General features: G+C 39.7%; 1 protein-coding gene across 1 annotated transcript in view; it reads left to right on the top strand.

The window, feature by feature from the left end:
* Nucleotides 1–11776, top strand: part of OXCT1 (3-oxoacid CoA-transferase 1) — an 84390-nt gene extending 72614 nt beyond the window's left edge. Inside the window, exons 15-17 of the mRNA XM_075726055.1 lie at nucleotides 1632–1712; nucleotides 3658–3759; nucleotides 11676–11776. Of these exons, the coding sequence (XP_075582170.1) occupies nucleotides 1632–1712; nucleotides 3658–3759; nucleotides 11676–11711 (219 nt within the window). The 3' untranslated portion in view covers nucleotides 11712–11776. The remainder of the gene's footprint in view (nucleotides 1–1631; nucleotides 1713–3657; nucleotides 3760–11675) is intronic.
* Nucleotides 11777–12060: the final 284 nt, after the last annotated feature.

The following is a 12060-nucleotide window of genomic DNA, read 5'->3' as shown; positions in this document are numbered from 1 at the left end:
TTAATTTCAATTATTAAACTGTTCTTATCTCAACCCACAAGTTCTCTTAACTTTTACCCTTCCGATACTCTCCCCCATCCCACAGCAGGGGGGAGTGAGGAAGTGGCTGTGTGGTGCTTAGTTGCCAGCTGGGGTTAAACCATGACAAAATATTACAAATAGCACAGATTAGTCTTGGCTCTTAGGCAAAGTGCACAGGAAGGTCCTTGAGGTGGACAAGTTATAAGTAGATCAATTGAAAGTAACAATGTCACAAGTCATTATTTTCCTTAAGAGTGAGTGAGTGAGTGACTGAGTGACTTTCATCAGAGTAGTTGCCTTGATACCAGGTGTGGATCTTGCCAATATAATTAGAATTAGAATGAAGAAGCAGTTCTTCACAGAAAAAAGATAAATTCAGAAGCGCATGGATTGCTCATTTTGTTATCACCCAGGAGTCAAACTGGCTGAGATGGTTCCTGAGTTTATATTAAGCCTTAAGGCAAACTGATGACTGTAAATTTTAAAAGTATTGCATTCAGATGGTTAAATAAGACATATAGTACTCTGAGAGTTTTGAAATACATGATTGAAAATTGATAATTAGAGAAAAAATAAAAGCATGTGATAGTGGGAGAAATGTGCACTTAAATGCTAGCTCTGTAAAACGCCTACAAATACTGACTAAAAATGTAGTGATCCATCTCTTTTATATCCATTCAGAGCTCTTGCAGCCTACGCTCATTTAGCAGGATCTAAAGCCATTTGTGAACTCCTATTAAAAACATTGAAGGAAAAAAGAATGGAAAAAAAAGAAGGGGGAAAAAGAAAAGGGAAGGAAAAAACCCCCAAAGCTCACCATCCAAACCTTACCTGCCCAGTTTCATGTCTTCTCATTAGAAAATATTTTTCCCAGCATTTAGAGTAGCTGGCATTTGATGCCCCAGAAAAGGAAATGCCTTAAAGTAAATCCTATTTTCTATATATACATTCTTTTCTACTGTATTTGCATGCTAATTTGTTCTGTCTAAAACACAGATAATATAAATTCTGTGTAGCACTTGAAGATGAGCATATTGTGCTTCTCTCTTAGTCTGCTTTTGGGTTTTCCTGGAGAGATGGAGGGAATGGGAATTCAATGTGGGTAAAGAAACTGGATTTACTATTTTCAGAGCATGACTATGCACTTAAGCCCTGGGGATTTGAAATGCCTGTCTGTATGGCCGATCCTGCACATACCATTTGTGATAAAGTATAAGACACAGAAACGTCATGCCCGCAATGGCTTTCCCTATTTTTTCTCCTTTATGTGTCATCAGTGTGGTCCCATGTATCTCTTATCCTCACATTGCAGCAGGAAAGACAAATTATTAAGCAGAAGTATGCAGAACTTCTGAACTCAGGAACTCAACCCCTCAGTGGTACAGTGAGATTCTTATTAGTCATCTCCTTAAATGTAGCATTTAAGTAATAACTGTCCCAAATTGCCAGAGATGTGATCTGCCATAGAAGTGAATTCAAAGAGTGTTCTGAGTACAGTGGATGTTTCAATAACACTGAATGGCTACAGCTATGATTTTCATGTATAGATTTGAATTCTGAGTAAATTGTGTTGGTTTTGAAAAGTAATGTTTCTATTTTGTTAAACACAGGGTAATGCCCATAAAATCTTGGAAAAGTGCAGTTTACCACTTACTGGGAAACAATGTGTAAACCGCATCATTACAGAGAAGGTAAAGTACTTTTCTTGAATCCTTGTTGATACTTTCCTCCTCTATACCTAAGAAGGGATGCTCAGTAAAAGTAATAAAGCTTGGTAAAAATGAAGAATTGGTATTTTGGTATCTGTTGCCAGTGAAGGGCAAAGATTCCCTTGGAGTTCAATGCCAGAGGTCCAGGGGCTCATACTTTTCCTTTTAAAGCTTTCACCGTTGACATCTAGCATACCGGACCCTACTCTTAGACACCTTCAGAGCAAAGATGCCATGCATGAGAAGTATTTAAAGTGTGTATCTCCTTTTTTTTCCCAAAGTGTTCCCAAAAATTTGCTGTGTGAGATGCAAATCCTCAAATACAGCTGTAACCACTGCTTGTTTTTTTTCCCAGCAGAGCAACAACTGTGTAGCATGTATATGTCAGACAATTGGCATCTTCCTTGGTGTATACTACAGACTCTTTCAGAGAAACACAACCTGTAGCTGTAGCAGGGCTTTAATTCTTTTGTCCTTACCTGATTCCATTTGTGAAGGAATTTACTCTTCAGTGCAAGTACATGTGAGCATCTGATATTGCTGCTACTCAAAGTACATTAGTGGATCTTTTCAGCAAAGGATAAGTGACTTAAGGTTTTTGCTGTAATCATACTCCTTTTATTATTGGTGTTTATATTTTTAAGGGTTTAGGGTAGTCCCCCTGTGAGCCATCTATCATGCTAAGTAGAATGGATCAAAGGTGCTGGTGTAGAATTTGCTTTCTCCTGTTCGTATATTGCTACTGCAAGTTAAAGGGTTTTTTTCTCCATAAAGTAAGGGAAAATAAATCAAAACGTGGAATTTTTTCCAGTCTTCTACTAACTGGCCACATACAAATGTAAGGTACAAAAAAATGAGAGCGAACAAGGACTGATAGAAAGTAAAGAACAAGCAGAAATTTCTCTAAGAGTCACCACTTGTGAGATCTGGTTGCTTTATTAGGAGATGACACAAATGTACAACAGTACTTAGTGTTGCAAATTCTGTTTCCACAGTAGCTTTCTAGTGCGTATGTTCCTTATGCTCAGCTTCTAAGACTTAGAGGAACTATCGTTTTTCAGTCCCATAAATCAGTCTCGTGTGCCCAGAGGACAGCTGAACTTTAGTACACTTCTGTGATGAGCTTAAGACTTCACTTTCATTTCAAGTTCAATCTTCACCAGTCTTTTGCTACTGACCTTTTTTCTTTTTTTAAGGAAAATTACTATAGATCTTCTGGTTTCCCTGGCAACTGGCTTGCAACCTGTGTATCTCCCTCTGCTAGGCACCATTAAAGTGCACATCCTTTTACAAGTGTTTTTATTTGATGCACTTGTGAGCCTTGGAAGTGGAAAGCGTGTCGTGTGAAGACATCAGAAAGAACAAGCTTTGCTCCTTCAGCCACTTCCTTCCAGGCTTTCTGTTAAAAATACAACAAGAAATCTTGTCTTTCAGTGCTAGCTTCTGAAAATACTAAAATTTGCACTGGGTGTACAATAGCTGTTGGAGAAGCTTATAATCTGATGAAGGTGGTCAACCACTTTGTACCTCTCTACTGGCCTTAAAACGAAACAGAAGCATGAGGGAGACATTGTCTTTTCCTGTTTTCCTTCATGATCTCAGCCCTTTCCTTTGGACTGCTCAATTCTCACCAGATGGGAGCAGCAGGCATGGTCCTCATTTCATGCAATGCAGAACAGTTGCACGTTTTTCCCACAAGACTAACACATGTCATGTTTTAGATTCTTTCAGGTACAAATAAATGTAGCAGAAATCTTTATTGGTCAGTCAGAAAAGTGGAAAGTGAAACCAATTGATAATGGCATCTTTTATTACTGAGGGAACACTACCTACTTCAGCATATCATTTTGTACAATATCCCTACTTACATCCTCATTTTCTGCTTTGATAATAAAAAAAATAATTGTGTGCTATTTGAACCTTACAGGCTGTGTTTGATGTGGACAAGAAGAAAGGATTGACCCTTGTGGAAATCTGGGAAGGACTGACAGTGGATGATATCAAGAAAAGCACTGGCTGTGACTTCACAGTAAGTCATTTTACAAACAGGTATCGTTAGTCTGGTGTCAGAACAAATATTCTCCACAAACACTCATCGCATGAAGACTTGTAGACGCAGTAAGTTTCCTCCTTATAGGTGAGGGCTGGGTAGATTATATGTGGGATTTACAGTGAAAACAAGAAGATAATTTAGGGCTAATCTAGTATGATTATATTGGAAGCATTAGAAGCTAGGAAAAACAGAAGAGATGGAGGAATAGCTAAGAGTAAAAGGACAACATGGAAAGGGAACTTTTCTGATCCTTTGAAGAGGGGAGCTGATTCATATCTGAGAGGTGGATGAGTATTTATTTTTCCAGTGTATAAGTAAGTTTATCTAACTCTCTGTTGCTAAGTTTTCATGCTATCTTTAGGTGGTGGTGTGAGTCTTCTCAACAGGGGTGACTACACATGTCCACTCTGTGTTACTAGTGCCAATCAATTAAGTGCTCTACTGTTGATATCTTTGCTTTTTCTCTCCCATTGCCTTGTACAAATGAAACTTATGCTCTACATTAATCCAGAAAGCCACTGCCTTTTGACCTTCACATTCCTTCTTAAGTGTCACTTAATGCTAACGCAAAACTGGCTTATTAATGGAAAGCTGTAGCACACTAGATTGTAACTGATTCCATATGTGTGGTTGATAACATACAGTTTCTTTATGGCCTTCTACATGCACATTATGAAATTTCTTCTTCTGTGTTGTGAAGTCTTTTGGGGCAGGTCAGCCCTCCTTTGGCAAGGACAGCGGGTATGACAGTATACTAGTTGGGGATGAAGTGCAATATTCTTCCTCTTTGCAGAGTTTCATGGCAGGGCTAGAGCACATGATTGAGAGATTGCAGAGCACTTAGTATGTGAAAGAGTTTGCTATTAAGGCTTTGAGCATACTATTGGCAGTAAGTAAAACTTTCTGAGCAATGAGCCTGTAGAATTTCATTCATTTCCTGTGTCCATAAGAGAGCATTTCTGATAACTAAATAAGATAGGTTATCTTTTTATTGTGGCATTTTAAATATTTTAAATAAAGAGCTGTTCACTTCTGAACACCATACATTCGTTTGTCTGAGAAAAATTGTTCAGTTAAAGACAAGTGACGTCCAACTGCAGACTGCAGGAAACTGCCACAAAATCACTTTGCTCCATTATTAATTTCCATGTAACATTTTATGGAAGTCATTATTGTTTTTTAATTTACAGTGGAAGCAGCCTTCCATATTCAGCAATTCTGTGTGCAAAGGAAATTACTCATTCAGCTTCTGACTGTGATTTAGGAAAAAATTATCAAATTTTTAAAACTTCGATAACGTCAGGAATTCTTCTCTTTGGCTGATCAGCCTGTCAAACAAAAAAATGACGTTGTAGGTTTGTATCTATTGCAGTCAGTCACTTTGTTTTGTTCTTGCATATTTAATTTGGGGACTAACTTCATGATGAATTTGCAGGTGCCATGTTTAGTAACATTTAAATAGACTGAAACTACAGGAAAGGACTTCCGTTGTCAGAAGGCACCAGTCCTTATGTGTTCCAAACCTGCTTGTTTGGAAAGAGTTGGTTTCTTTTTGATTAGGTGACTATATATGTATTTAATGGAGTGTGTGTTACCCAAAGTAAAGTCCAGCAGTCTGTGTTCAAGGCAATGAAAGCAGAAGCAACCAAAGTATTCAGAGAATCACAGAATCATAGAATCGCTTAGGTTGGAAAAGACCTTTAAGATCATCCAGTCCAACCATTAACCTAACATTACCAAGTCCACCACTAAACCCATTAAGGGTAGAGTACCAATTTCATGTTTCCTGGCTTGGTGGCTGGATTATTTATAATGAAAGTAAAGACTAGGAATCATTAAGATTGGAAAGGACCTCTAAGATGATCAGTCCAGTCATCAACCCAACACCACTATGCCTACTAAACCATGTCCCAAAGTGCCACATCTACACGTCTTTTAAATACCTCCAGGGATGGTGACTCCACCACCTCTCTGGGCAGCCTGTTCCAATGCTTGACTACCCTTTCCGTGAAGAAATTTTTCCTAATATCCAATCTAAACCTCCCCTGGCACAGCTTGAAGCCATTTCCTCTTGTCCTGTCACTGGTTACTTGGGAGAAGAGACCAACACCCACCTCACTACAACCTCCTTTCAGGTAGTTGTAGAGAGCGATAAGGTCTCCCCTCAGCCTCCTCTTCTCCAGACTAAACAGCCCCAGTTCCCTCAGCTGCTCCTCCTAAGACTTGTGCTCCAGACCCTTCACCAGCTTCATTGCCCTTCTCTGAACACGCTCCAGCAACTCGATGTCTTCTTGGAGTAAGGGGCCCAAAACTGGACACAGTGTTCCAGGTGCAGCCTCACCAGTCCCAAGTACAGGGGGACAATCACCTCCTTGCTCCTGCTGGCCACCCCATTCCTGATACAAGCCAGTATGCTGTTGGCCTTCTTGGCCACCTGGGCACACTGCTGGCTCATCTTCAGTGGGCTGTTGACCAACACCCCCAGGTCCTTTTCAGCCAGGCACCTTTCCAGCCACTCTTCCCCAAGCCTGTAGTGTTGCATGGGGTTGTTGTGACCAAAGTGCAGGACCCAGCACTTGGCCTTGTTGAACCTCATGGGCCTCAGCCATTCAATCCAGCCTGTCCAGATCTCTCTGTAGAGCTTTTCTACCCTCCAGCAGATTGACACTCCCACCCAGTTTGGTGTCAATCTGCAAACTTACTGAGGGTGCACTCGATCCCCTCATCCAGATCATTGATAAAGATACTAAACAAGACTGGCTCCAAAACAGAGCCCTGGGGAACACTGCTCGTGACTGGCCACCAACTGGACTTAACTCCATTCACCACTACTCTCTGGGCTCAGCCACCCAGCCAGTTTTTTACCCAGCGAAGAGTACGCCTGCCTAGGCCATGAGCTGCCAGCTTCCTAAGGAGAAGTGGTAAGCTTAAAACGACAGGCTATGAGATTAAGCTTTGCAGCAGCATGGTGGGTATGATAGGGCAAAACTATTAGGACCAAAAAAATGACTAGCACCACCCACTGTCCCTTAGTGCTTTCCTGTAAATGTTATGAAGGAGGGGTATGAATTTTAACTCTTGAGCGTAGCCTGAATTTAGCAATTGATGAGAGGTTTTACAACAATCCACTGTCTAGGTCCCAGGGATCTGTCTTTCTGGGATCAGGAAGGGACACTTCACAGGCACCATTTCCTAGTTCTGAAGGCAAACTCCAGTGCAGTCTGCTCTGTATGGCTGCCATGGTCATACATGAAATCACGAGCTGCAGTGAAGGAGCTGTGGCCATGACAAATGTAGATGCTGCTTGGTTCATGCACTTTCATTATTTACCTTGAAAGCATGCAGCTTGCATAAATGCTTGCAAAGCATGTACCTCTGCCAGCGTATGCACAGGATCAGCATTACCTACTGACTGGTAGTTCCAGAAGTACCTGAAATCTCTATAGTGCTGCAGATGGAAAGGATGAGCCACAATTATTTGTTTATTAAAGCTGTGGCATGGCACTAGCTCTTCCTTTCTTTCTTGCCCCCCTCTAAAGGATGTTTCCAGGCCACAGTGACCCAGTCCTCCCCTCATTGAAATCCTTACCAAAACTTCTGCTGACATCCGTGACAGCAAGACTGGGTAACTGTTGCACAGTATTGCACCCTTGATGGCCTGATTTTCATATACAGCGAACACCTACAGCTCCTTCACTTAGTTTTGGAGTTCAGAAAATAAAGATTTGAGCATTGCAATAGGCATTTGTTCAGAAAGCAGCATTCTCAGTCCTTTTTTCCACATTTCAAGATTCTGCCTCAGGCTTCCTTGCAAGAATAACAGTAGTGCTTGTGATTATTTATGTTCACTGAGACAGACATCTTGTTCTTGTTTATATCTGTGACAGGAACTTCAGTGATATTGTATTGCTACAGTAAAAGCAGGTTTTTTGGATCATAGGTTTTGCTACTTTGAAACAGAACTAATGGGTGCAAATGAGGAGCTGACCGTTTTCTAGCAGCTTTTTTCAGTGGATGCAGTGAATGATCTGAACTGAAATAAACATCTCTCTAGGTTCATTACAAGTGAGATTTTAAGGCTTGGCTGTACTTTTATATATAACTCTCTCTCCCCATGCAGACTACTCCTTTTTGGAGGGGAGAACTTTACAGCCTATATGGCTTTCTTTGAGACGCATTTGGCTATACAGTCCCATTTTCACCGCCTGCTTACTTATTTGGAAAAACATCTCCTAAAGGACATTTGCAACAACAAAACATCAAAGAAAACAACATTTAGAGTCAACAATCTTCATTAGAGACTGGCATATCAAAAATAAACAATTTGCCCTCGATTTTACTGTGCTGTGAAGACAAAGCATTGGCTTATCCTGCATTCTTAAATCAGATTTGCTGTAGCCTAGCCTATAGATCACCTTGGCAGGTAATCTCTTTGGGCTTGTACTGGTTTATACCATTGATGAGACCCTGAGAGAACAGACTGAGAACCATACTTCTGCAGATGTATTTCATTATAAAAATAATCAGGATAAGCCCGCCTGGGTAAAAATTCCCCATGCCCCCCATTTGTTTTTTCTTAATGTAAAAGCTCAGTTTTACAAAATTATCTTAAAAGATAATATGGAGTTTAGGAAAAGCATCTGCCAAGGAAACATTAGGTAGTTGAATAGCAATTGACTAGTGTATGTTTAAAAAGAAATTTACAGTCCAAGTTCAAGCCAGTGAGTACAAAATAATAGAGGATATCGTTTTATTTTCTGGAAGTACATTTTCCTTTGAGGAAACAGGCTGTTGCAGGATTGAGTCAATTTTTAAATGGATGTTGTGTTTATTCCTGATCAGTCACCCCCACTGCAAAAGTCATATCAGGAACAGATTTCTGTACAAAAGCTGATTGGAACTGTGGTTTGCTTCTATCTGCAATTCCAAATAATTAGGAGTTAATAAGGGATAAGCAGCTTTTATTTTGTTAACAAATATGCTAACACTGGTCGTCTTTTTTTTTGAGGGGCTGTTTTTACATTTTTGAGCAGTAACTTTCTTTTGCACACCTGATAAGGTCATTTGAAGTTATTAGGACTCAGCATCATTCAGAATCAGGCCTTGAAAGAACTGCTTGCTATAAAGAAACATTATGAAATAAGCATAGGGCTGTTTGTGTATCTGAAAAGGGTAGTTTGGGTTGGAAATCAGAAAGTCAACAAGCTTGAATTGCAGGGAGTCCCTGACGCTGTGTGTCCTCTTACCAGTTCAGAAGCTGCGTACAGGACTGCCCAGGCAAACTCCTGCCAGTACACCTACCTGTTCAATGTTAGCAAAGTATTTTGAAGCTTCCAAGATAAGCTGTTCTTCCTATAAGTGAAATAATATGAAGAACGTGTTGCTTAGGAGGTGCTGTAAGAAAGTAGCAATCCTGTGGCTATGTACTATAAAATAGTCTTCATTAAGCACATTCAGCCCTTACCAAATGCTGTGCTGTTAGCACAGGGTGTTACCAAATTGACTCTACTGGGATTTAAAGCAGTGGACTGAGGGGGCTTTCTGCATTTCAGACTTGATTATTCCTTGTTTTTCCAAGCACAAACCATCCCTTTTGTTACATTAGCATTTTTCTGCTTATTTAATCACATTTTATTTAGAGCAAACATTGGGTCCAGTTCTGAGTTGTGCTGGGCTGTCACCACCTCTGTTATCTTCAGCAGGCATTCTGACTCTTCAGCACTCATGGGGATCAGACCCTTTCTGAAGCGGATAGTGATACACACAAATGACAGCTGTTAGCATCAGATGTGCAGACATTACATTTAATGTAATATGCTCATTCAAATGTAAAACGCTTGAGGTTTTGATGGCGCCAAAATTGACGACAGCAGAAAAACAATCATCTCCTCCAGTAATTGCCTTTTGTCGTTATTTTCAGAATACAGATTTTAATGGTGCTGTCTTCATCCTCCAGTTTTTGCCTTTACTTCAGTGGAACGATCCCCGGGTGAGGCAGAAATAGGCACAAATTAAGTGAGGCACATAGGCACTTGGAGTCAGAAATGCTGAAAGATTTCTGGAATTAGTCCAGGAATGCTGGTGCACTCAGGGAATTTCTCCACCTCTTCCACACTTGTACCTATTACATCTATTTATTATCCTTGTTCACACACAACTTTGAAAAATCAATGACCAGTTTCCATCCACTGAAAACATTTCATTAGTATTTGATACAGTAAACACATTCTTCATGAACTAAGCTTTCCTTGGTAGCTATTCTCATAAGGTTATAAATGATATATAGTGGCTGGAGGAAGGATAGTGTAGAAATCTAACTGGTACAGGAAATGCAGCCCTGTACCTCTAAGAGAAAGAGGCTTTAATGCTTGGGAAGGCCCTTATATATCATTCTTTCATGAGTTAGCTTGTTCAGTACTGTTAAGTGAAAAACATGGGGTAAGGAGGCAGAAGGAATATGGTATATGATGTTTCAGTGGGACACATTAATCAACTAGGAGCCAGATTATCTGTTGAACTGGTTTTCATCCTGAACAAGTAAGATCACATGAGTTATTTTTGATCTTCATCCTGGGGCGTCTATTTAAATGGTGCTGGGAACAGGAGATATTTGAAGAGGTATTTGTGTAGACCTGCAGTCAGGGTTCAACCAAATGTTCACCATGGCTACTCTTCAAAGTATTCTCTGTATTGTTCCCATTTACACCATCTTTCCTCATCTAGTTTCCTATTTAGGCTTACTGTGTTTTATTTTTGGTCTGCTGGATATCTTATAATACCACTAATTCATTTTTATGAGTATATGGAATTAAAACAATGGAATACATAAGTGTGTCCTCACACAAAAAGGAATGTGAATGGAAAAAGGCAAGTTTTTTTTTTAAAAAAAGGTAAAATTGGAAGTATTAAACTATATAATCATCAGACAAATCAAATTAATGTGAATAGAAGAAAGCAAATTTAAAAAAAAATAGGTAAAATTAGAATTATTTCATCATCAAACAAATAATGAAATCAAAGGTATACATATGCTATAGGCACAGTATGTGTATAAGATATGCATACATTTGATTGTATATCCCCTGCTAATATGCATGTTCCAAAACTCAGTTGACTACTTCTGCACAGACCCAGCACTGACAGACAGCGTCCTGTCTCCTGGTGGGTGGGGAGGAAAAGCAGAATGAACTTGGCTATTGAGCAAAGAAGGGAGATCATCAGTTTAAGATTCCTTGGCATGCTTGTTTTAATACTGCAGTGGTGATTCAGTCATATATTGAATATAATCTTCTTTGTTGCCTCTACATCATTCAGTGTATTGATGCGTGAATGCAAGTGGATTGGAAGGTGACAGCTGAAGCTGTTGCCCATCTGCAGTTATCTCTCCTGTTGCTGTTCATGGCAAGCGCAGCCCCACTCTACACAAGCTATGACCATTTATAGGCCAGGGCATTAACTAAGCCACGGCCTATTTTTGAGTTATGTTCATGTGCCATCCTGTATGCTGTATAATTGAGTTGCTGCTTCACCTGAGTTCAGCTGATCCTTCTGCGGGCATTGGAAGCCATCTGAGGAGACCATGCAGTTAGCAGGGGCAAGTACAGGTTCAGCTGTCCAAGTTTAATCTGCTTGCATTCTTAAATCAATAACCCAACTCAAAATAAATGAAGTTTAGAGGTGGGATACTAGTACCACACATATCTTGTATTCCTGCATCAGAAAATGTAGTTGTGGGAGTGTTTATCTCTGAAATACTGCAGATATATGAGTTCAAATAAATACAGTGTCTCTAGTCTTCAGTGGCACATAGTTGATAGAGGTGAAAGTGAATGATGGGTTGTACTGCTATATCTGTATACCGACTGTTGTGTTTTTTCCCTCCTTTTTACTAGGTTTCGCCAAAACTAATACCAATGAGGCAGATTTAAACATGAAATACAGACTGGGCTTAACTTGCCAGAAGGCTTGTTTCCAAATGGGAGCTCAGTGAAGAGAAATCGATGTCTGTTTTGCAATTTTACTTCTTTTTTTTTTTTTTTTTTTTTTTTTAAGGGCTTTGTAAGTAGTTTACAGATAGTTAAACTCAGGCTGTGACTACCAGCCTAAATTGTATTTTACTTTCATAACATTACCAGTTGTAATGGAAGGGTGAATTTATTCCCTGAATTTTGAATAATGTTATACTAAAATGTTAATGAACACTGTCGAAAAAATGCCTTCTAGTGTCTCTGCCAAATACTACAATGTTACACAGATTCAGAAAATGACCATGCAAAA

This window comes from Pelecanus crispus, chromosome Z (assembly GCF_030463565.1).
Source record: "Pelecanus crispus isolate bPelCri1 chromosome Z, bPelCri1.pri, whole genome shotgun sequence".
In the NCBI taxonomy this organism is placed as follows: Eukaryota; Metazoa; Chordata; class Aves; order Pelecaniformes; family Pelecanidae; genus Pelecanus; species Pelecanus crispus.
Note: the sequence above shows the minus strand (reverse complement) of the source record. Positions and strands in the feature narration are given on the sequence as shown.